Source organism: Leucoraja erinacea, unplaced genomic scaffold (assembly GCF_028641065.1).
Source record: "Leucoraja erinacea ecotype New England unplaced genomic scaffold, Leri_hhj_1 Leri_194S, whole genome shotgun sequence".
NCBI lineage: Eukaryota > Metazoa > Chordata > Chondrichthyes > Rajiformes > Rajidae > Leucoraja > Leucoraja erinaceus.
The window spans coordinates 77,816-103,242 of record NW_026576095.1 but is presented as its reverse complement, the minus strand read 5'-3'; the positions used below and the strand labels follow the sequence as shown (position 1 = coordinate 103,242).

General features: G+C 55.7%; 2 protein-coding genes across 4 annotated transcripts in view; one reads left to right on the top strand and one right to left on the bottom strand.

The window, feature by feature from the left end:
- The window catches only part of ehmt2 (euchromatic histone-lysine N-methyltransferase 2), a 76,843-nt gene extending 76,201 nt beyond the window's left edge, over window positions 1-642 (bottom strand). The window contains exon 1 of the mRNA XM_055666123.1: window positions 589-642. Within this exon, the coding sequence (XP_055522098.1) occupies window positions 589-609 (21 nt within the window). The 5' untranslated portion in view covers window positions 610-642. The remainder of the gene's footprint in view (window positions 1-588) is intronic.
- Window positions 344-24,571, top strand: LOC129716248 (zinc finger and BTB domain-containing protein 12-like). Of its 3 annotated transcripts, XM_055666119.1 has the most exons (4): window positions 345-422; window positions 2,144-2,200; window positions 8,827-8,915; window positions 21,849-24,571. In XM_055666119.1, the coding sequence occupies exon 4, from the start codon at window positions 21,853-21,855 to the stop codon at window positions 22,924-22,926; it is 1,074 nt and encodes a 357-aa protein (XP_055522094.1). In that variant the 5' UTR covers window positions 345-422; window positions 2,144-2,200; window positions 8,827-8,915; window positions 21,849-21,852; the 3' UTR covers window positions 22,927-24,571. The 3 variants fall into 3 exon arrangements, with proteins under 3 accessions (XP_055522096.1, XP_055522094.1, XP_055522095.1); XM_055666121.1 differs by lacking the exons at window positions 8,827-8,915; window positions 21,849-24,571 and adding an exon at window positions 5,259-6,537 and having other exon boundaries at window positions 344-422; XM_055666120.1 differs by lacking the exon at window positions 8,827-8,915.
- Window positions 24,572-25,427: the final 856 nt, after the last annotated feature.

The window sequence follows — 25,427 nt, the reverse complement described above, 5'->3', positions numbered from 1 at the left end:
GTGCGGGGTTCAACCTCCCGGACGCCGACCTGCCCCGCACCCTGTATATGGCATAACTCCGCCCGCATGGGGAATGGGAGACATGAGGTACACAGGGTGCGGGGTTCAGCCAGCCTGACACGCCCGAGACGCTGCATATTCCATAGCTCCGCCCGCATGGGGAAGGGGAGACATGAGGTACACAGGGTGCGGGGTTCAGCCTCAGCCTCCATAGCTCCGCCCGCATGGGGCAGGGGAGACAGGACAGGGTGCGGGGTTCAGCCTGAGACGCTGCATATTCCATAGCTCCGCCCGCATGGGGAAGGGGAGACATGAGGTACACAGGGTGCGGGGTTCCCTCGGCTCCGCCCCGCCCCCACCGCGGCTTCACAAAGCGCCAGAGCAATGGCCGCCGTCCGCTCGCTGCCGACTCGGGGCCCAAGGTGTGTGGGGGGGGGGGGGGGATGGAATCGGGACCAAAGGGGGGCGGTGGGGAGGAGGGAGAGAGGGGGGCGAACCGGACGTCGACTAGTGGCGGGGTCGGGACGGTGGGGGAAGGGAAGGTGGGGTTCGGGGGAAGAAGATTCGTCTCCACCGCCGCTCGCTCACCTCAGCATCCAGGGACGCCATGGCTGTCGGCCCGTGACATCAGCGCGTAACGTGGGGCGGGGCCTGGGCGACTGGGGGCGTGGGTCTCGCCAACGTGGGGCGGGGCCTAGTGGACGTGTGACGTCACATGACCAACGTGTGATGTACGTTGCCAACGTGGGGGCGGGGCCTAGGGGACGTGTGACGTCACATGACCAACGTGTGACGTACGCTGCCAACGTGGGGCGGGGCCTGGCGACTGGGGGCGTGGTCTCGCCAACGTGGGGGCGGGGCCTGGTGGGCGTGTGACGTCACATGACCAACGTGTGACGTACGTTGCCAACGTGGGGCGGGGCCTAGTGGACGTGTGACGTCACATGACCAACGTGTGACGTACGTTGCCAACGTGGGGCGGGGCCTGACGTGTGACGTCACATGACCAACGTGTGACGTACGTTGCCAACGTGGGGCGGTGCCTGGGAGACGTGTGACGTCACATTCCCAACGTGGGGCGGGGCCTGGCCTAGGGGACGTGTGACGTCATCTGGGGGCGTGGGGCATTCCCAACGTGTTGGCGGGGCCACATCTCTTAAAGGGGCAGCGTCCCCCCTTGATCATGTTTCAGAAAGAACTGCAGATGCTGGAAAAATCCAAGTTGGACACATAAATTCCTGGTCAACTCATCCCTTCCCACCCAAACCACCCCCTCCCCCGGTACTTACCCTTGCAACCGCAGGAAATGCTACACTTGTCGCTTTACCTCCCCCCTTGATTCCATCCAAGGACCCAATCAGTCGTTCCAGGTGTGACAGAGGTTCACCTGCACCTCCTCCAATCTCATCTATTGCATCCGCTGCTCTAGGTGTCAGCTGATCTACATCGGTGAGACCAAGCGCAGGCTTGGCGATCGCTTCGCCCAACACCTCCGCTCGGTTGGCAATAACCAACCTGATCTCCCGGTGGCTCAGCACTTCAACTCCCCCTCCGATTCCCAATCCAACCTTTCTGTCCTGGGTCTCCTCCATGACCAGAGTGACGTCCACCGCAAATTGGAGGAGCAGCACCTCATATTTCACTTGGGCAGTTTACACCCCAGCGCTATGAACATTGACTTCTCTAATTTCAGGTAGTCCCTCCTTCCCCTTCCTCTTCCCAGCTCTCCCATAGCCTACTGCCTCCACTTCCTTTCATCTTCCCACCCCCACCCCCCCACCCAACATCTGAAGAAGGGTCTCAACCTGAAACGTCGCCTATTCCTTCTCTCCATAGCTGCTGCCTCACCCGCTGAGTTTCTCCAGCATTTTTGACTGCCTGAGGTCTTAATCATTTTCACATGTACGGAGGTACAGTGAAAAGCTTTCTTGTTGCGTGCTATTAATCCAGTAAAGGCAATACATGATTGGAGTCGATCCATTTGCAGTGTACGTGATAAGGAAACGTCAGCTACTCCTGCACCTATTGTCTATTGAAAGATACTGAAGGCTAGCACAAATCAGAGGCTGGCAACAGACTGGGGGTGCGAGGGAGCACGCCTGCCTGCCGGCGCTTTATAAATGCATGTGTTTCTTGTTTGCAGAGTGACTGCCCCCGGCCGCCAGTGAGAGCCGCCGACACGGTGGATACGGCCTGACGGGTGAGTACCAGGCATTCACACGCAGACGGCTCTGATCCCTCCCCCCGCGGGCCACAGTAGCCGGGCCGAACGGCCTCCCCTGGCCCAAACACACTGCACGGGGGGATTCTGCAGATGAACATTGCAGGGGAAATTGGGGTTTAACTTGATGACTTCTCCAAAGGGCTTGCATGGGCCGACGGGCTGAACGGTCGCTTTGTTGTAATTCTATGACTTCTGGGTATCGATCCAGCAGTTCCCAGATACAGTCATAGAATGACTGAGTGATACAGTTTGGAAACAGGCCCTTCGGCCCAATTTGTCCACACCAGCCAACATGCCCCATCTACACTAGTCTCAGAGTGATACAGTGTGGAAACAGGCCCTACGGCCCAACTTGCCCACACCAGCCAACATGCCCCATCTACACTAGTCTCAGAGTGATACAGTGTGGAAACAGGCCCTTCGGCCCAACTTGCCCACACCGGCCAACATTGCCCCAGCTACACTAGTCCCACCTGCCTGCACTTGGTCCATATACCTCCAAACCTGTCCTATCCATGTACCTGTCCAACTGTTTCTTAAAAGATGGGATAGTCCCAGCCTCAACTACCCCTCAGTTTCTTATTAAATCTTTTCCCCTTCACCGTGAACCTATGTCCTCTGGTCCTCGATTCCCTTACTCTGAGACTCTGTGCATCTACCCGATCTATTCCTCTCATGATTTTGTACATCTCTATAAGATCTCCCCTCATCCTCCTGCGCTCCATGGAATAGAGACCCAGCCTACTCAACCTCTCCCTGTAGCTCACACCCTCTAGTCCTGGCAACAACCTCGTAAATCTTCTCCGAACCATTTCAAGCTTGACAATACCTTTCCTATAACACGGTGCCCGGAACTGAACACAATATTCTAAATGCGGTCTCACCAACGTCTTATACAACTGCAACATGACCTCCCAACTTCTATATTCAATATTCTGACTGATGAAGGCCAAAAGCCTTGTTGACCACCTGATGTACCTGCGACTCAACCTACAAGGAACCATGCACCTGTATTTCTAGATCCCTCTGCTCTACAACACTACCCAGAGGCCTACCATTCACTGTGTAGGTCCTGCCCTTGTTCGACGTCACAAAATGCAACACCTCACTATGCGACCTATTCTCGATGAGGGCGGGTGTCAGGGGTTACATAGAAAATAATTGCAGGAGTAGGCCATTCGGCCCTTCGAGCCAGCACCGCCATTCATTGCGATCATGGCTGATCATCCCCAATCAGTACCCCGTTCCTGCCTTCTCCCCATATCCCCTGACTCCGCTATTTTTAAGAGCCCTATCTAGCTCTCTCTTGATTAACCTTATAATTTTATATGTTTCTATAAGATAGCCCCTCTTCCTTCTAAACTCCAGTTAATACGTCAGGGGTTGTGGGGAGAAGGCAAATGGGATTGGATGGGTAGGTAGATCAGGAGAGATAGGCAGCTCATACCCTCTAGTCCTCAGCAGGCGATGGCCCCTCAGCTGTGGTTTACAGCCCTGGTTTTTTTTTTTAAACTGGAGAAAAAAGTGCTGGAGGAACTCGGCGGGTCAGTCAGCATCTGTGGAGGGAACGCCCACTGAATGACACGCGCCAAACCGCGCCCTTGCGGGAGGGGGCGGTACTGAGGGAGCGGCGCGCCGTGGGACACTCGGACCAGCGTGATCACTCGGGACGGATAGTGAAGGGGCGCGGCGCCAATACTCCACTAGGAGGCGGTGAGGAGTGAGCGTGGCTGAGCCGGGTGCCTGACCTGATACCTTCTCTCTCTCCCTCCCCCTCTCCCCCCTCTCTCCTCCCCCCCCCTCTCCTCCCCTCCCCCTCCCCCATCTCGAATCTACTCCCCCCTCTCTCTCCCTCTCCCCCATCCCCCCCCCTCTCTGCTTCCTACCCCCCCCTCTTTGCTTCTCATCCTCCCCCTTTTGCTTCCTCCCCCTTCTCCCTCTCCCTTCTCCCTCCCTCTCCCTATCCCCCCTCGCTTCCCCTCTCCCCATCCCCTCCCCCCCCCTCCCCCTCTTCTCTCCCCTCTCCCCCCCTCCTCCCTCTCTCCCCCCCCTCTCCCCCCCTACCCCCCTCCCTTTCTCCCTCCCTCCCCCGCCACCCTTCTCCCCTGCCCCCTTCCCCATCCCTCTCAACCCCTTCCCCCCTCTCCCCCCTCTCACTCCCCCCCCTCCTCCCTCTCTCCCCCTCTCTCCCCCCCCTCTATCTCCCCCCCTCCCCCTCTTCCTCTCCCCCTCTCTCTCCTCCCCCCCCCCTCTCCCTCCTCCCCCCCCTCTTCCCTCCCCCCCCTCCCTCTCCCCCCTCCCCTCTCCCCCTCCCCCCCCCTCTCTCCCCTCCCTCACTCTCCCCCCCTCTCCCTCCTCCTCTCCCCCTCCTCTCTCTCCCCCCATCCCCCCTCCCCCCCCCCCCTCTCCCCCCCCCTCTCCTCCCCCCCTCCTCCCTCTCCTCCACCCCCCCCTCTCCCCCCTCCATCTCCCCCCTCCTCTCTCTCCCCCCCCCCCCTCCCTCTCTCTCCCCCCCCCTTCCTCCCCTCCCCTCTCCTCCCCCTTCCCTCCCCCCCTCTCCCTATCCCCCCTCGCCCCCCTCCTCTCCCCCCCTCCCCCCCTCCCTCTTCTCTCCCCTCCTCCCCGCCCCCCTTCTCTCTCTCCCCCCCCTCTCCCCCTTACCCCCCCCCTCTCTCCCCCCCCCTACCCCCCCCTCTCCCTCCCCCCCCCCCCCACCCTTCTCTCCCTGCCCCCTTCCCCCCCCCCCTCCCCCCCCCCCCCCTCTCCTCCCTCTCATCTCCCCAACTTCCCCCCTCCCCCTCCCCCCTATCTCTCTCCCCCCCATCCCTCTCTCCTCCCCCCCCCCTATCCCTCTCCCCCCCCCTCCCCCCCTCCTCCTTTCTTTCCCCCTCTCATCCTCCCTCTCTCCCTCCCCCCCCCCCCCCCTCTCTCCCCCCTCCCTCCACTCTCCCCCCTCCTTCCCTCCCCCTCACCCCCTCCCCCTCTCCCCTCCCCCTCCCCCCCCCCCCCTCCTGTCTCCCCCCCCCCCCCCCAGCGGTGATCGTGATGAGCTCGGCGGAGCTGCTCCGCTTCCACTTTGCCCAGCACGACGCTCGCTCCCTGCGCCGCATGAACCAGCTGCGCCTGGAGGAGCGTTTCTGCGACGTGACCATCGTGGCGGAGCGTCTACGGTTCCCCGGGCACCGGGTGGTGCTGGCCGCTTGCTCGCCCTTCCTGCGCGACCAGTTCCTGCTCAACCCGTCGCGGGAGGTGCGGGTGGCGCTGGCCGACCGGCCGGAGATGGTGTCGCGGCTCCTGCTGTGCTGTTACACCGGAGCCCTGCACTTCCCCTTCACCGACCTGGTCAACTACCTGACTGCGGCCAGCCACCTCCAGATGGACCATGTGGTGCAGGAGTGCCGGCGAGCCCTGGCCCGATACCTCGACCCACGCATCCTGATCGAGGAGAGCGCAATCCCGGAGCCGGGGATGCAGCCGGCCCCCCGTCCATGGGGCGGGCCTGGTGGGCCGGAGGCAGAGGCATCCCCTGGAGAAGTCTACGTGGTGATCGAACCCGACTCTGAGCCATCGGAGGACGAGGAGGGAGAAGGAGGGGAAGGGGTGGAGGGGGAGGAGGTGTCGGGGTCTTACTGCCTCTGCCCCCGGCCCCCGGGCCACTCCCACGGCCCCCGGCACTTTGGGTGCCCGCGGTGCGCCAAGAGCTACGGCCCGCGGGCCGGGCTGGCCCGTCACGCCCACGCCCACGGCCACGGCCACGGGCAGGTCGGGGCCAAACCCTACCGCTGTCCCACCTGCGACAAGACCTTCACCCAGAACCGCTCACTCAAGGACCACATGAACCTGCACAGTGGCGAGAGGCCCCACCGCTGCCTGTACTGCATGGCCTGCTTCGCCCACAAGCCCGCACTTCGCCGGCACCTCAAGGAGCAACACGGAAAAACCACCGCCGACAACTGCCAGCTCGCACGCCTGCAGCCGCCCGACGGCCCCTTCTAGCCCGGGTCTGGCCCCTTCTAGCCCGGGTCTGGCCCGGGTCTGGCCCTCTCTAGCCCGGGTCTGGCCCCTTCTAGCCCGGGTCTGGCCCTCTCTAGCCTGGGGCTGGCCCCTTCTAGCCCGGGTCTGGCCCCTTCTAGCCCGGGTCTGGCCCGACCCTCTCTAGCCCGGGTCTGGCCCCTTCTAGCCCGGGGCTGGCCCTCTCTAGCCCGGGGCTGGCCCTCTCTAGCCCGGGGCTGGCCCTCTCTAGCCCGGGTCTGGCCCGGCCCTCTCTAGCACGGGTCTGGCCCCTTCTAGCCCGGGTCTGGCCCCTTCTAGCCCCTGGCCCTCTCTAGCCCGGGTCTGGCCACTCTAGCCCAGGTCTAGCCCCGTAGCCCGGGTCTGGCCCCTTCTAGCCTGGGTCTGGCCAACTCTAGCCCCGGTCTGGCCATCTCTAGCCTGGGTCTGGCCAACTCTAGCCCGGGTCTGGCCCTCTCTAGCCCGGGTCTGGCCCTCTCTAGCCCAGGTCTGGCCCTCTCTAGCCTAGGTCTGGCCCACTCTAGCCCAGGTCTCGCCCTGTAGCCTGGGTCTGGCCAACTCTAGCCCGGGTCTGGCCCTCTCTAGCCCAGGTCTGGCCCTGTAGCCTGGGTTTGGCCAACTCTAGCCCAGGTCTGGCCCTCTCTAGCGGGTCTGGCCCTCTCTAGCCCGGGTCTGACCCACTCTAGCCTGGGTGTAACCCGCTCCAAGTCCGGATCTAACCCGCACCAAGCCCGGATCTAACCCGCACCAAGCCCGGGTCTAACCACTCCACGCCAGGGTCTAACCCGCTCCACAGCCCCTAGGTCCACGGCAGTTCGAAGCGCTGGCCAGAGAACTGGACTTCAATGCAGCGTTTAGGACAGATCCTTCGGCCCAACGCCCGCCCTTCTGACCACTTTACCCCGTCCACACTTGTCCCAGTTTGTCCCAGATCCCTCCAAGCTCAGGGATGCCAGCGGTTACGGGGAGAAGGCAGGAGAATGGGCTTGAGAGAGGGCAAGATGGATCGGCCATGATAGAATGGCGGACTAGACTTGACGGGCCGAATGGTGCGATTCTGTTTTCCGGCCACGTGTGAACTTGAAGATTCTGCTCTTGGACTGATGAACTTTGTGAAACACTTCCTATCCGTATACCTGTCCCAATGTCTTATAAATGTTGTTGTTATAAACGTGCCTCAACTACCTCCTCAGGCAGCTCGTTCCACGCACCAACCACCCACTGTGTAGAAAGAGTTGCCCCTCAGATGCCAATTAAATCTCCCCCCTCACCTTAAACCTATGTCATCTGCTTCTTGATTCCTCTACTGTCAACCAAGGTAAAAGAGTTTGCAATCACCTCATCTATCGCCCTCACGAATAATACACCTCTACAATAGAGTCATTGCCCACACCGGCCAAGAATGTCCCATCTACACTAGTCACAGAGTGATACAGTGTGGAAACAGGCCCTTCTGCCCAACTTGCCCACACCGGCCAACAATGTCCCATCTACACTAGTCACAGAGTGATACAGTGTGGAAACAGGCCCTTCAGCCCAACCTGCCCACACCAGCCAACAATGCCCCCACTAGTCCCACCTGCCTGCGCTTGGTCCATATCCCTCCAAACCCGTCCTATCCATGAACCTGTCCAACTGTTTCATAAACGATGGGATAATCTCAGCATCAACTACCTCCTCTGGCAGATACTTTCAAGAGAGAGCTAGATAGGGCTCTTAAAGATAGCGGAGTCATGGGGATATGGGGAGAAGGCAGGAACAGGGTACTGATTGTGGATGATCAGCCATGATCACATTGAATGGCGGTGCTGGCTCGAAGAGCCGAATGGCCTACTCCTGCACCAATTGTCTATTGTCTATTAGCAGCTTGTTCCATACACCCACCAACCTCTGTGTGAAAAAGTGACCCCTCAGATTTCTATTAAATCTTTTCCCCTTCACCTTGAACCTATGTCCTCTGGTCCTCAATTCCCCTACTCTGGGTAAAAGACTCCGTGCATCTACCCGATCTATTTCTCTCATGATTTTGTACACCTCTATAAGATCTCCCCTCATCCTCCTGCGCTCCATGGAATAGAGACCCAGCCGACTCAACCTCTCCCTGTAGCTCACACCCTCTTGTCCTGGCAACATCCTCGTAAATCTTAGGGAGACAAAAGTGCTGGTGAAACTCAGCGGGTGCAGCAGCATCTATGGAGCGAAGGAAATAGGCCACGTTTCGGGCCGAAACCCTCCTTCATCCTCGTAAATCTTCTCTGAACCCTTTCAAGCTTGACAATATCTTTCCTATAACATGGTGCCCAGAGCAAAACACAATATTCTAAATGTGGTTTCACCAACGTCTTATACAACTGCAACATGACCTCCCAACTTCTATACTCAATACTCTGACTGATGAAGGCCAAAGTGCCAAAAGCCTAGTTGACCACCTTATCTACCTGCGACTCGACCTTCAAGTAACCATGCACCTGTACTCCTAGATCCCTCTGCCCTACAACACTACGCAGAGGCCTACCATTCACTGTGTAGGTCCTGTCCTTGCTCGACGTCACAAAATGCGATACCTCACACTTCTCTGTATTAAATTGCAGCAACCATTCCTCCGCCCACCTGGCCAATCGATCCAGATCCTGCTGCTGCTGCTGTCGTTTGGTTCTTGATCTCTCTACCTTCAACCTAGGTAAAAACATTCACCTGATCTATTCCCCTCATGACTTAATAAACCTCTACAATAGAGTCACAGAGTGATCCAGCGTAGAAACAGGCCCTTCAGCCCAACTTGCCCACCATGGCCAACAATGTCCCAGCTACACTAGTCACAGAGTGATACAGTGATCCAGCGTGGAAACAGGCCCTTCAGCCCAACTTGCCCACACCGGCCAACAGTGTCCCAGCTACACTAGTCCCACCTGCCTGCGCTTGGTCCATATCCCTCCAAACCCGTCCTATCCATGTACCTGTCCAACTGTTTCTTAAACGATGGGATAGTCCCAGCCTCAACTACCTCCTCTGGCAGCTTATTCCATACACCCACCACCCTCTGTGTGGAAAAAGTGACCCCATCATATTCCTATTAAATCTTTTCCCCTTCACCTTGAACCTATGTCCTCTGGTCCTCGATTCCCCTATTCTGGGCAAGAGACCCAGAGTAGGGGCCACACAGTTTAAAAATAAGGGGTAAGCCATTTAAAACAGAGACGAGGAAACACTTTTTCTCACAGAGAGCGGTGAGTCTGTGGAATTCTCTGCCTCAGAGGGCGGTGGAGGCCAATTCTCTGGATACTTTCAAGAGAGAGCTAGATAGGGCTCTTAAAGATAGTGGAGTTAGGGGATATGGGGAGAAGGCAGGAACGGGGATGATCAGCCATGATCACAGTGAATGGAGGTGCTGGCTCGAAGGGCCGAATGGCCTACTCCTGCACCTATTGTCTATTGTCTATTGGCTCTGTGCATCTACCCGATCTACTCCTCGAAAGATCCCCCACCATCCTCCTGGGCTCCAAGGAATAAAGTCCTAGTCTGCCTAACCAGGTGCAGGAGTAGGCCATTCGGCCCTTCCAGCCAGCAGCGCCATTCACTGTGATCATGGCTGATCGTCCTAAATCAATATTGCTATTGAGGGAGCACACTCTGGAGTTTAGAAGGATGAGCGGGCACCTTATTGAAACATATAAGATTGTTAAGGGTTTGGACACGCTAGAGGCAGGAAACATGTTCCCGATGTTGGGGGAGTCCAGAACCTGGGGCCACACACAGTTTAAGAATAAGGAGTAGGCCATTTAGAACAGAGACAAGGAAACACTTTTTCTCGCAGAGAGTTGTGAGTGGAATTCTCTGCCTGCCTATTGTCTAATAGGCAATAGGTGCATGAGTAGGCCATTCGGCCCTTCCAGCCAGCACCACCATTCAATGTGATCATGGCCGATCATCCACAATTGTCCCCAGTGTGTGTAGGACATTGTTGGTGTGCGGGGATCGCTGGTCGGCACGGATTCAGTTCCTTATTCCGCGCTGTATCTCTAAACTAAACCAAACCAACATAATGAAATGTGTCAAGAATATATAATTGGCGCATGTTCCAGCAACTGAAAATCAATGTCTTATTTACTGCAGCCTTTTATAGGGCCAGAAATAATGTATAATATAAAGATAGATAAATAACAACAGTGTGAACTGTGAGGAGGATGCTATGAGAATGCAGGGTGACTTGGACAGGTTGGGTGAGTGGGCAGATACATGGCAGATGCAGTTTAATGTGGATAAATGTGAGGTTATCCACTTTGGTGGCAAAAACAGGAAGGCTGATTATTATCTGAATGGTGTCAAGTTTGGAAATGGTGAAGTACAACGGGATCTGGGGGTCCTTGTACATCAGTCTATGAATGTAAGCATGCAGGTACAGCAGGCAGTGAAGAAAGCGAATGGCATGTTGGCCTTGTTGACGGTGCAGGGCAGTTCTCTGGATACTTTCAAGAAAGAGATAGATAGAGCTCTTAAAGATAGCAGAGTCAGGGGATATGGGGAGAAGGCAGGAACGGGGTACTGATTGTGGACGATCAGCCATGATCACAGTGAATGGCGGTACTGGCTCGAAGGGCCGAATGGCCTACTCCTGCACCTATTGTCTATTGTGTCTCCTGTGTGGTCTCCTCAGTCGCCCAAAGAGTCATAGATTGTCTATAATGCTAGGAAAACATAACAGTGCAATCATGTGTACAAAATCATGAGATGAATAGATCGGGTAGATGCACAGAGTCTCTTGCCCAGAGTACGGGAATTCGAGGACCAGAGGACATGGGTTTAAGGTGAAGGGGAAAAGATTTAATAGCAATCTGAGGGGTAACCTTTCCACACAGAGGGTGGTGGGTGTATGGAACAAGCTGCCAGAGGAGGTAGTTGAGGCTGGGACTATCCCAACGTTTAAGAAGCAGTTGGACAGGTACATGGATAGAACAGGTTTGGAGGGATATGGACCAAGCACAGGCAGGTGGGACTAGTGTAGCTGGGACATTGTTGGCTGGTGTGGGCAAGTTGGGCCGAAGGGCCTGTTTCCACACTATATCACTCAGTGACTAGTGTAGATGGGACATTGTTGACCGGTGTGGGCAAGTTGGGCTGAAGGGCCTGTTTCCACACTGTATCACTCTGTGACTAGTGTAGATGGGACATTGTTGACTGGTGTGGGCAAGTTGGGCCGAAGGGCCTGTTTCCACACTATATCACTCAGTGATTAGTGTAGATGGGACATTGTTGACCGGTGTGGGCAAGTTGGGCTGAAGGGCCTGTTTCCACACTGTATCACTCTGTGACTAGTGTAGATGGGACATTGTTGGCCGGTGTGGGCAAGTTGGGCTGAAGGGCCTGTTTCCACACTATCACTCTGTGACTAGTGTAGATGGGACATTGTTGGCCGGTGTGGGCAAGTTGGGCCGAAGGGCCTGTTTCCACACTATCACTGTGACTAGTGTAGATGGGACATTGTTGACCGGTGTGGGCAAGTTGGGCTGAAGGGCCTGTTTCCACACTGTATCACTCTGTGACTAGTGTAGATGGGACATTGTTGGCCGGTGTGGGCAAGTTGGGGCAGTGTTGTTCTGTGACTGATCTATCGCTCAAGATGTCAATAGACGATCACTTTTTCTTTGTTGGAGAGGCCGGTGTGCGGGCTGTGCGGCTCGTCATCCCATGGGTAGGAAGTTGCGTGCTCAGGGATCGCACTGGTCCGGGAGCTGCCTGCGCCCCCTTGAGCGTCCGGAGGCAGGTTCGAGACCCGCAGACCCTCCCTCTCCCCCTCCCCATCTCACCCCTCTCTCAATTCAATTCAATTTCAATTAAAAAACTTTATTGGCATGATAAAATACATCGTTATATTGCCAAAGTATAAAATATAACATACATAGCTAAAATGCGTAAATATAAATACAAGTATACAGTGCATGGATAAATATGTCCCTGTACATAAACTCGCAATAGGTCTATAGCCTTTTATTGATGCTACACATTCTTGCAGCTGTAAGCAGTACAACACAATAGCAAGTTGAGCAATTCAATATTCATTTCTTAGTGTTAGTTAATGTCAATTAGTGTGTCTCTCAGGTTATTGGCATGCTGTTACATATTGTGCACCAAGATGTGCCGTATTTCCTTCACCTCCCTCTCCCCCTCCCTCCCCCCTCACCCCCTCTCCCTCTCTTCCTCTCTCCCTCCCTCCCCCTCTCCCTCTCTCCCTCTCTTCCTCTCCCCTCTCTCTCTCCCCCTCATCCCTCGCCTCTCCCCTCTCCCTCTCTCTCCCCTCTCCCTTCCTCTCTCCACTCCCCCTCCCTCCCGACCCTCCCTCCCTCCCTCCTTCCTCCTCTCCCCTCTCTCTCTCCCCCTCTCCCTCTCTCTCCCCTCTCTCTCCCTCTCTCCCTCTCCCTCTCTCCCTCTCTCTCTCTCCCTCTCTCATTCCCTCTCTCCCTCTCTCATCCTCTCTCCTTCCCTCTCTCTCCTTCCCTCTACTCATTCACTTCTTCCATCATCCTCTCCCCTCATTCTCTCTCCCTCTCTCTCTCTCTCTCTCTCTCTCTCTCTCCTCCCTCTCCCCCCTCTCTCTCCCCCCCCCTCTCCCCCTCTCCCCTCCCCCCCTCCCCCTCCCCCCCTCTCCCCCCCTTCCTCTCTCCCCCCCTCTCTCTCCCCCCCCTCTCCCTCCCCCCCCCTCCCCCCCTCTCCCTCCTCCCCCCCCCCCTCTCCCCCTCTCCCACCCCCCTCCCCCTCTCTCCCTCTCCCCCCCTCTCCTCTCTCCCTCTCCTCTCTCCCTCTCTCCCCGGTCCCTTTAAGAGACCCCCCTGCTCCGCGATCGGAAGCGGGAGAGGGGGGAGCGTTGCCCCTTTAAGACGTCCCCCCTCTGCGAGCCGGCGTCTTAAAGCGACGCGCTCCACGTCCACGCGGCAAGCGGGCGGGGAGCGCGGCGGAGTCACGCCGGCTTTAAGAGCGTGCGCTGCGTCTTAAAGGGGACACCGCGCGTCTGGGCGACGAGGTGTGGCAGGGGATCACCTGTACATCCAGGTGTGGCAGGGGATCACCTGTACCTCCAGGTGTGGCTCAGGATCACCTGTACATCCAGGTGTGGCAGGATCACCTGTACATCCAGGTGTGGCTCAGGATCACCTGTACATCCAGGTGTGGCAGAGGATCACCTGTACATCCAGGTGTGGCAGGGGATCACCTGTACCTCCAGGTGTGGCAGGGGATCACCTGTACATCCAGGTGTGGCAGGGGATCACCTGTACCTCCAGGTGTGGCTCAGGATCACCTGTACCTCCAGGTGTGACAGAGGATCACCTGTACCTCCAGGTGTGGCTCAGGATCACCTGTACCTCCAGGTGTGGCAGGGGATCACCTGTACCTCCAGGTGTGGCTCAGGATCACCTGTACCTCCAGGTGTGGCAGGGGATCACCTGTACCTCCAGGTGTGGCAGGGGATCACCTGTACCTCCAGGTGTGGCAGAGAATCACCTGTATCTCCAGGTGTGGCAGGATCACCTGTATCTCCAGGTGTGGCAGGGGATCACCTGTACCTCCAGGTGTGGCAGGGGATCACCTGTACATCCAGGTGTGGCAGGATCACCTGTACCTCCAGGTGTGCCTCAGGATCACCTGTACCTCCAGGTGTGGCAGAGGATCACCTGTACCTCCAGGTGTGGCAGGATCACCTGTACCTCCAGGTGTGGCTCAGGATCACCTGTACCTCCAGGTGTGGCCCAGGATCACCTGTACATCCAGGTGTGGCAGGATCACCTGTACATCCAGGTGTGGGAGAGGATCACCTGTACATCCAGGTGTGGGAGAGGATCACCTGTACCTCCAGGTGTGGCAGGATCACCTGTACATCCAGGTGTGGGAGAGGATCACCTGTACATCCAGGTGTGGCAGGATCACCTGTACCTCCAGGTGTGGCAGGGGATCACCTGTACCTCCAGGTGTGGCAGAGAATCACCTGTACCTCCAGGTGTGACAGGATCACCTGTACCTCCAGGTGTGGCAGAGGATCACCTGTACCTCCAGGTGTGGCAGGGGATCACCTGTATCTCCAGGTGTGGCAGGATCACCTGTACCTCCAGGTGGGGCAGGATCACCTGTACCTCCAGGTGTGGCAGGGGATCACCTGTACGTCCAGGTGTGGCAGAGGATCACCTGTACATCCAGGTGTGGCAGGGGATCACCTGTACCTCCAGGTGTGGCAGAGGATCACCTGTACATCCAGGTGTGGCAGGGGATCACCTGTACCTCCAGGTGTGGCTGAGGATCACCTGTACATCCAGGTGTGGCAGAAGATCATCTGTACCTCCAGGTGTGGCAGAGGATCACTTGTACCTCCAGGTGTGGCTCAGGATCACCTGTACATCCAGGTGTGGCAGGATCACCTGTACCTCCAGGTGTGGCAGGGGATCACCTGTACCTCCAGGTGTGGCAGGGGATCACCTGTACCTCCAGGTGTGGCAGGGGATCACCTGTACCTCCAGGTGTGGCAGGATCACCTGTACCTCCAGGTGTGGGAGAGGATCACCTGTACCTCCAGGTGTGGCAGAGGATCACCTGTACCTCCAGGTGTGGGAGGGGATCACCTGTACCTCCAGGTGTGGCAGGATCACCTGTACCTCCAGGTGTGGCAGAGGATCACCTGTACCTCCAGGTGTGGCAGGGGATCACCTGTACCTCCAGGTGTGGCAGGGGATCACCTGTACCTCCAGGTGTGGCAGGATCACCTGTACCTCCAGGTGTGGGAGAGGATCACCTGTACCTCCAGGTGTGGCAGAGGATCACCTGTACCTCCAGGTGTGGGAGAGGATCACCTGTACCTCCAGGTGTGGCAGGATCACACGTACATCCCGGGTGTGGGCGAGGATCACCTGTACCTCCAGGTGTGGCAGAGGATCACCTGTACCTCCAGGTGTGGCAGGGGATCACCTGTACCTCCAGGTGTGGCAGGGGATCACCTGTACCTCCAGGTGTGGCAGGGGATCACCTGTACCTCCAGGTGTGGCAGGATCACCTGTACATCCAGGTGTGGCAGAGGATCACCTGTACCTCCAGGTGTGGCAGGATCACCTGTACCTCCAGGTGTGGCGGAGGAGCACCTGTACCTCCAGGTGTGGCAGAGCACCACCTGTACCTCCAGGTGTGGCAGGGGATCACCTGTACCTCCAGGTGTGGCAGGATCACCTGTACATCCAGGTGTGGCAGGGGATCACCTGTACCTCCAGGTGTGGCAGAGGATCACCTGTACATCCAGGTGTGGCAGGGGATCACCTGTACCTCCAGGTGTGGCAGAGGATCACCTGTACCTCCAGGTGTGGCAGAGGATCACCTGTACATCCAGGTGTGGCAGGGGATCACCTGTACCTCCAGGTGTGGCAGGGGATCACCTGTCCCTCCGGGTGTGGCAGGATCACCTGTACCTCCAGGTGTGGCAGGGGATCACCTGTACCTCCAGGTGTGGCAGGATCACCTGTACATCCAGGTGGGGCAGGGGATCACCTGTACCTCCAGGTGGGGCAGGATCACCTGTACATCGAGGTGTGGCAGGGGATCACCTGTACCTCCAGGTGTGGCAGGATCACCTGTATCTCCAGGTGTGGCAGGGGATCACCTGTACCTCCAGGTGTGGCAGAGGACCACCTGTACATCCAGGTGTGGCAGAGGATCTCCTGTACCTCCAGGTGTGGCAGGATCACCTGTACCTCCAGGTGTGGCAGGATCACCTGTACCTCCAGGTGTGGCAGAGGATCACCCCTGTACCTCCAGGTGTGGCAGGATCACCTGTACCTCCAGGTGAGGCAGGATCACCTGTACCTCCAGGTGTGGCAGGATCACCTGTACCTCCAGGTGTGGCAGAGGATCTCCTGTACATCCAGGTGTGGCAGGATCACCTGTACCTCCAGGTGTGGCAGAGGATCTCCTGTACCTCCAGGTGTGGCAGGATCACCTGTACCTCCAGGTGTGGCAGGTGTGGGGGGGGATCACCTGTACCTCCAGGTGTGGCAGGATCACCTGTACCTCCAGGTGTGGGAGAGGATTACCTGTACCTCCAGGTGTGGCAGGGGATCACCTGTACCTCCAGGTGGGGCAGGGGTTCACCTGTACCTCCAGGTGTGGCAGGATCACCTGTACCTCCAGGTGTGGCTCAGGATCACCTGTACCTCCAGGTGTGGCAGAGAATCACCTGTACCTCCAGGTGTGGCAGGATCACCTGTACATCCAGGTGTGGCAGGGGATCACCTGTACCTCCAGGTGTGGCAGGGGATCACCTGTACCTCCAGGTGTGGCAGGATCACCTGTACCTCCAGGTGTGGGAGAGGATCACCTGTACCTCCAGGTGTGGCAGGATCACCTGTACATCCAGGTGTGGCAGGATCACCTGTACCTCCAGGTGTGGCAGAGGATCTCTTGTATCTCCAGGTGTGGCAGAGGATCACCTGTACCTCCAGGTGTGGCAGAGGATCACCTGTACCTCCAGGTGTGGCAGGATCACCTGTACATCCAGGTGTGGCAGAGGATCACCTGTACCTCCAGGTGTGGCTCAGGATCACCTGTACCTCCAGGTGTGGCAGGATCACCTGTACCTCCAGGTGTGGCAGGGGATCACCTGTACCTCCAGGGTGTGGCAGAGGATCACCTGTACATCCAGGTGTGGCAGGGGATCACCTGTACCACCAGGTGTGGCACAGGATCACCTGTACATCCAGGTGTGGCAGAGGATCACCTGTACCTCCAGGTGTGGCTCAGGATCACCTGTACCTCCAGGTGTGGCAGGATCACCTGTACCTCCAGGTGTGGCAGAGGATCACCTGTACCTCCAGGTGTGGCAGGATCACCTGTACCTCCAGGTGTGGCAGAGGATCACCTGTACCTCCAGGTGTGGCAGGGGATCACCTGTACCTCCAGGTGTGGCAGGATCACCTGTACCTCCAGGTGTGGCAGAATCACCTGTATATCCAGGGTTGGCAGAGGATCACATGTACCTCCAGGTGTGGCAGGATCACCTGTACCTCCAGGTGAGGCAGGATCACCTGAACCTCCAGGTGTGGCAGAGGATCTCCTGTACCTCCAGGTGTGGCAGAGTATCACCTGTACCTCCAGGTGTGGGAGTACATCCAGGTGTGGGATCACCTGTACCTCCAGGTGTGGGAGAGGATCACCTGTACCTCCAGGTGTGGCAGGATCACCTGTACCTCCAGGTGTGGCAGGGGATCACCTGTACCTCCAGGTGTGGCAGGATCACCTGTACATCCAGGTGTGGCAGGGGATCACTTGTACATCCAGGTGTGGCAGGATCACCTGTACCTCCAGGTGTGGCTCAGGATCACTGTACCTCCAGGTGTGGCAGAGAATCACCTGTACCTCCAGGTGTGGCAGGATCACCTGTACATCCAGGTGTGGCAGGGGATCACCTGTACCTCCAGGTGTGGCAGGGGATCACCTGTACCTCCAGGTGTGGCAGAGGATCACCTGTACCTCCAGGTGTGGCAGAGGATCACCTGTACCTCCAGGTGTGGCAGGGGATCACCTGTACCTCCAGGTGTGGCAGGGGATCACCTGTACCTCCAGGTGTGGCAGGGATCACCTGTACCTCCAGGTGAGGCAGAGGTGATGGACATCTGACCGACATCCACTATAAACCCACTGACTCCCATGGCTATCTAGACTACACGTCTTCCCACCCTGCTTCCTGTAAGGACTCCATCCCCTACTCCCAATTCCTCCGCCCACGCCGCATCTGCTCCCAGGATGAGGCGTTCCACACCAGGGCATCGGAGATGTCCTCATTCTTCAGAGAACGGGGCTTCCCCTCCCCTTCCATAGATGAGGCTCGCACCAGGGTCTCTTCCATACCTCGCAACACTGCTCTCTCTCCCCATCCCCCCACTTGTAACAAGGGCAGATTCCCCCGTGTCCTCACCTTTCACCCCACCAGCCGTCACATACAACAAATAGTCCCCCGACATTTTTGCCACCTCCAACGTGACCCCACCACTGGCCACATCTTCCCATCTCCTCCCCTGTCTGCTTTCCGCAGAGACCGCTCCCTCCGTAACTCCCTGGTCAATTTGTCCCTTCTCTCCCGCACCACCCCCGCCCCGGGCACTTTCCCCTGCAACTGCAGGAGATGCTACACTTGTTGCTTTACCTCCCCCCTCGACTCCATTCAAGGACCCAAGCAGTCGTTCCAGGTGCGACAAAGGTTCACCTGCATCTCCTCCAACCTCATCTATTGTATCCGCTGCTCTAGGTGTCAGCTGCTCTACATCGGTGAGACCAAGCGTAGGCTTGGCGATCGCTTCGCCCAACACCTCCGCTCAGTCCGCAATAACCAACCTGATCTCCCGGTGGCTCAGCACTTCAACTCCCCATCCCATTCCCAATCCGACCTTTCTGTCCTGGGCCTCCTCCATGGCCAGAGTGAGGCTCACCGTAAATTGGAGGAGCAGCACCTCATATTTCGCTTGGGTAGTTTACACCCCAGCGGTATGAACATTGACTTCTCCAATTTCAGGTAGTCCCTGCTTTCTCCTTCCCCTCCCATTCCCAGCTCTCCCACAGCCCACTGTCTCCGCCTCTTCCTTTCTTCTTCCCCCCTACCCCACCCTCACATCAGTCTGAAGAAGGGTCTCGACCCGAAACGTCGCCTATTTACTTCGCTCCATAGATGCTGCCTCACCCGCTGAGTTTCTCCAGCATTTTTGTCTAGCGGCATCTCTCTAGGAGTGGGCGGTGGGTGGCAAACCGGGGGCAAGATGGTCGGACTGTGGGGTGGTCCCTTTAAGGGGTGATGCCTTAGAGGGGAGATAGAGTGGATAACCAGTGGGGGGGGGGGGGGGGGGGGGGGAGTACGAATGTTGTTCCTTTGAGGTATTTTACGTTTAAAGACGGCAACTTGCAGCGACAGAGTGGGGAAGCAGGGAGAAGCGCTGGTGTACACAAAATGCTGGAGTAACTCAGTGGGTCAGGCAGCATCTAAGGGTAAGGCTCCTGATGTTGGGGGAGTCCAGAACCAGGGGACATAGTTTAAAAATAAGGGGTAGGCCATTTAGAACGGAGACGAGGAAACACTTTTTCACACAGAGAGTTGTGAGTCTGTGGAATTCTCTACCTCAGAGGGCGGTGGAGGCCTGGATACTTTCAAGAGAGAGCTAGATAGGGCTCTTAAAGATAGTGGAGTCAGTGGATATGGGGAGAAGGTAGGAACGGGGTACTGATTGTGGATGATCACATTGAATGACGATGCTGGCTCGAAGGGCCGAATGGCCTACTCCTGCACCTATTGTCTATTGTCGATGACACACCATTGGTATTGGGGGTAGAGTGCTGACAAGGATAGAAAATTGATAGGAATTAACAGATCAGAATGGCAGGCAGTAACTAGTGGGTGCAAGGCTCGGTGCTGGAACCCGCAGCTAATTACAATATATATTAACGACTTAGTATCCAGAGAACCGGCCTCCACAGACACACAACTCTCTGTGTGAAAAAGGGTTTCCTCGTCTCCGTTCTAAATGGCCGACCCCTTATTCCTAAACTGTGTGTGGCCCCTGGTTCTGGACTTCCCCAACATCGGGAACATGTTTCCTGCCTCTAGCGTGTCCAAGCCTTTAACAATCTTATACGTTTCAATAAGATCCCTCACATCCTTCTAAATTCCAGAGTGTACAAGCCCAGCCGCTCCATTCTCTCAGCATATGACAGTCCCGCCATCCCGGGAATTAACCTTGTAAACCTATGCTGCACTCCCTCAATAGCAAGAATGTCCTTGCTCAGATTTGGAGACCAAAACTGCACACAATACTCCAGGTGTGGTCTCACTAGCGACATGGTCAACTGCAGAAGGACCTCCCCCAACATTGGGAACATGTTGGTAGACAAAAATGCTGGAGAAAATCAGCGGGTGCAGCAGCATCTACGGAGCGAAGGAAATAGGCAACGTTTCGGGCCGAAACCCTTCTTCAGACATGTTTCCCGCCTCTAGCGTGTCCAACCCTTAATAATCTTATATGTTTCAATAGGATACCCTCTCATCCTTCTAAATTCCAGAGTGTACAAGCCCAGCTGCTCCATTCTCTTTCTGCTCAATTTCAGGGCACCTATAGGGGGGTTGCACGTAAGGTCACTGGGTCATAGGGCTTGACGCATGGAGCCGCTCAATCCATCTGGAGGACATCGCAGCTTCCGGTATATGTTATTAATGCAAGAAACGCGTACTTTCCTACCTGTTAAAAACTGCCAAAATGTTGAATTTTTGCGCTGAAATAAATTGTGGGAGTCGGGGTAAGTGTGAGAGACATCGTACCCAACTTTAGAATTCCAAACGTGAAGCGAAATGAAGGTAAATAGAAGCGAGAGCTGAAGGGACAACAACAGCTAAAGTGTTTGGTGAACATTGGCCGTGCAGATATCGAGATTGAAAATATTGGGAATTATCGCCTTTGCTCACTGCATTTCATCAACAGTAAGGCATCATTTGTGTTTTTTCTTGATTCCTTTGGTATCTAAAAAGTCTCAGAAGTGATCAATCTGGCTGTAAATTTTTCTTCAGATGCGTTTTCATTTTGTATGTAAAAACCCACTTGAGCACCATGGGCGATTTTAAAATTTTACATCCAGATTTATCACTTCTGAAACTTTTTAGTTGCCAAAGGAATCAAGAAAAAACATAAATAATGCCTTAGTTGATGAAATGCAGTGAGCAAACGGCCAATGTTCGCCAAGCACTCTGGCTGTTGTTGTCCCTTCAGCTCTCGTTTCTATCTACCGTAATTTCTCCTCACTTTTGGAATTCTGAAGTAGGATAAATGTCTCTCACGATTATCCCGGTTACCATAATTATTTACAGCGCAAAAATCGACATTTTCGGTGGGTTTTAACGGGCCCGCTTGAAAAAGCTACTTTTCTTAACTACTAAACCAGGTTCGCTTCTTAATAAACAGACACCACACAAACTGTTTGGTAGACCAGTTCAAAACTTTACTTAACATCGGCCGATGGAAGGGAGCGAGAATTCCAGCTAAGTGACCAATGTAGACACTTAACTGTGCTCAGCCCCTTCTCTGAACAACAGAATTATATTGCCTTAAATAGCATTTTTTTGTCCCCTTGGCATATTCCACAGACATTAGTCAAGGTACAGGAAAAGGTTTCCACAGAATGCATCACATCAAAGGCCTTTTGTTTACATGGTACAAGATATACTAGAAACATTGGCCATTTGGTTTACGGCATCTTACATCAAAGAGATCTCTCTAGCTTCTCCTCTCTGCTTGTCACTTGGGAGACAATGTTATAGGATTTATTATCTCACACACCGCAAGTCTAATTTGAGACTAAATATAAGATGTACGCTAGCCCAGAAGCCAATTTTATATCTTCTTATATTTTTAACTAAAATTCGGCTTCATCACGCTACGTTGGAAACAATGGTCAGTGCCTACCTGCAGTTCATCGCGTGTAATCTACTTGGTGTAGCGTAGCAACAGGACGGGTCATGGGTCGTGACCCGACTGCCTATTGCCTATTGTGTATTGTGTGTCGACTATCGTCTATTGTTCATTAAACGCTTGACTCTTGTCGCTTGTCCCTCCAGAGCCATGGCCAGCGGTAAACTTCTTAGCTTCCAGTTCGCGGAGCACGAGGGTTCGACATTACGGCGCATGAACCAGCTACGGATGGAGGAATGGTTCTGCGACGTGACCATCGTGGCTGGCGGGCTGCGTTTCCCCGGGCACCGTGTGGTGCTGGCGGCCTGCTCGCCCTTCCTGCGCGACCGCTTCCACATGGACCCGTCGCGGGAGGTGCAGGTCTGCCCCATGGCGGGCGGCGAGGTGGTGCAGCGGCTGCTGCTGTCCTGCTACACCGGCACGCTGGAGTTCCCCTTCCGCGACATCGTGGACTATCTGGCGGCGGCCAGCTGCCTGCAGATGGAGCACGTGGTGGAGAAATGCCGCCAGTCGCTGTCCCCGTGTGTAGCATCGTCGCTGCTGAGCCAGGAATGCGACGAGCGGCCGGCCACCCCCTCCTCGTCCTCCACCAACCGAGCGCATGAGGTAGCATGGCCGGTGAAGCAGGAGGGGCGGGGGGAGACCACCGGACCATCCCCCTGCGAGCCCGACCCCCGCATCCACTCCACCGTGGGGGGCAGAGCAGAGGAAGAGGGGTCAGAGGAGGAAGAGGAGGATGAGGATGATGAGAGCACTGCCAGCGAGGGGCTTCAACGGGCCCCGGAGGTCCCGCCGGGTACTGTGTCGGTCCACCCGCCTCCCGCGCCGGGTACCGACACGCCGGCACGCTGCTCCGAGTGCGGGGCCGACTTTGAGCAACGGGAACATCTAGCCGCCCACATGGTCAACCACCGCCTCTACATGTGCCTGCTGTGCGGGAAGGTGTTCAAGAAGAACGCGCGGCTGGCCCAACACATCAACGTCCACACCGGCTTCAAGCCCTACTGCTGCGCTGTCTGCGGCCGCAACTTCACCCAGAAACGGTCCCTCAAGGACCACATGAACGTACACAACGGCGACGCACCGCACTGCTGCTCCTACTGTGACATGCGCTTCACCCACTACAACACCCTACGGGTCCACCTCCGCGACCAGCACGGGAAGACCACCACACACAACACCAGCGACAGCAAGATCGCAGAGGTCAAGGTGGTGCTGCCTTAGGGCAGGTTGGGTGGGCGAGTGGGGGTTCGGGGATCAACCAGCTCCCCCACTCCCCTCCCCCACTCTCCTCCCCACTGCTCCTCCCCCTCTCCTTCCCAATCCCCAATCAGTACCCCGTTCCTGCCTTCTCCCCATATCCCCTGACTCCGCTATTTTCAAGAGCCCTATCTAGCTCTGTCTTGAAAGTATCCAGAGAACCTGCCTCCATCGCCCTCTGAGGCAGAGAATTCCACAGACTCACCACTCTCTGTGAGAAAAAGTGTTTCCTTGTCTCCGTTCTAAATGGCTTACCCCTTATTCTTAAACTGTGGTCCCTGGTTCTGGACTCCCCCAACATCGGGAACATGTTTCCTGCCTCTAGTGTGTCCAAACCCTTAATAATCTTATATGTTTCAATGCGATTTCCTCTCATCCTTCTAAACTCCCAGCTGCTCCATTCTCTCAGCATACAGGGTCTTGGTGAGACCACACCTGGAGTATTGCGTACAGTTTTGGTCTCCAAATCTGAGGAAAGACATTATTGCCATAGAGGGAGTGCAGAGACGGTTCACCAGACTGATTCCTGGGATGTCAGGACTGTCTTATGAAGAAAGACTGGATAGACTTGGTTTATACTCTCTAGAATTTAGGAGATTGAGAGGGGATCTGATAGAAACTTACAAAATTCTTAAGGGGTTGGACAGGCTAGATGCAGGGAGATTGTTCCCGATGTTAGGGAAGTCCAGGACAAGGGGTCACAGCTTAAGGATAAGGGGGAAATCCTTTAAAACCGAGATGAGAAGAACCTTTTTCACACAGAGAGTGGTGAATCTCTGGAACTCTCTGCCACAGAGGGTAGTTGAGGCCAGTTCATTGGCTATATTTAAGAGGGAGTTAGATGTGGCCCTTGTGGCTAAAGGGGATCAGGGGGTATGGAGAGAAGGCAGGTACGGGATACTGAGTTGGATGATCAGCCATGATCATATTGAATGGCGGTGCAGGCTCGAAGGGCCGAATGGCCTCTACTCCTGCACCTAATTTCTATGTTTCTATATGATAGTTGTACAAGGACCCCCAGATCCCGTTGTACTTCCCCTTTTCCCAACTTGACGCAATTTAGATATTAATCATGGCAAGTAAGCATGCAGGTACAGCAGGCAGTGAAGAAAGCGAATGGCATGTTGGCCTTCATAACAAGAGGAGTAGAGTATAGGAGCAAAGAGATCCTTCTGCAGTTGTACAGGGCCCTAGTGAGACCACAGCTGGAGTAGTGTGTGCAGTTTTGGTCCCCTAATTTGAGGAAGGACATTCTTGCTATTGAGGGAGTGCAGCGTAGGTTCACCAGGTTAATTCCCAGGATGGCGGGACTCATAATTTGAGAGAATGGAGCGGCTGGGCTTGTACACTCTGGAGTTTAGAAGGATGAGTGGTCATCTTATTGAAACATATAAGATTATTAAGGGTTTGGACACGCTGGAGGCAGGAAACATGTTCCCGATGTTGGGGGAGTCCAGAACCAGGGGCCACACACAGTTTAAGAATAAGGGGTAAGCCATTTAGAACAGAGATGAGGAAACACTTTTTCTCACAGAGAGTTGTGAGTCTGTGGAATTCTCTGCCTCAGAGGGCGGTGGAGGCCGGTTCTCTGGATACTTTCAAGAGAGAGTTGGATGGAGCTTTTAAAAATAGCAGAGTCAGGGGATATGGGGAGAAGGCAGGAACGGGGTACTGATTGGGGATGATCAGCCATGATCACATTGAATGGCGGTGCTGGCTCGAAGGGCCGAATGACCTCCTCCTGCACCTGTTGTCTATTGACAGCCCCTTCTTGATGGCACGGATCATATCCCGGATTCGCTGCCGGACCTGTGACGTTACACGTCCACCTCGCATCCGACCGCCAAGAATGATCTTTTTAAAAAAGATTTATAAATGAGTTGAATTTTGAGATTTTAATCTCCCCCCCCCCCCCGTATTTTTGGGTTTTTTTTGCTGGCTTTTGAGGCCAAATGTGATCTTAATAAAAAAATACTCTTTGAGAAACAATCTAGTGAGCAGTCCACATTCACATTTATCCTGACATGCACCATTTGAGGTACATTGATATTTGAGTTAGCACACAGCCATACTAATAAAAATAGCACAATGCACACAATATTTAACTGTGAGGGTGGGGGGAGCTGCAAGCCGGCAGCCCTGCCGGCAGTGTTAGTTTTTTCAACTTTTTTTGTTTTTTTAGTGTGTTTCAATGTCTGTTTTTTTATGTCCCACTGTGTGTCTTGTGTGGGGGGGGGAGGGGGAAATCGTTTTGGTCGCCTCCTCCACGGAGAGGTGACTTTTTCCATGTCGCCTCCCCAGTGGCCTAACATCGAGGATCTGTGCGGCCTTTCCTGAAGACGTGCCCGGGGCTTCAGCGGCTGGCGCAGCGCGAACTATCGGCGCGGAGCGGGCGAGCCCTCGCCGGGGGTCGCAGGAGGGGAGCGCCCCGTTTTGCTGGCCCGCAGCAGCCTAAATATATATTG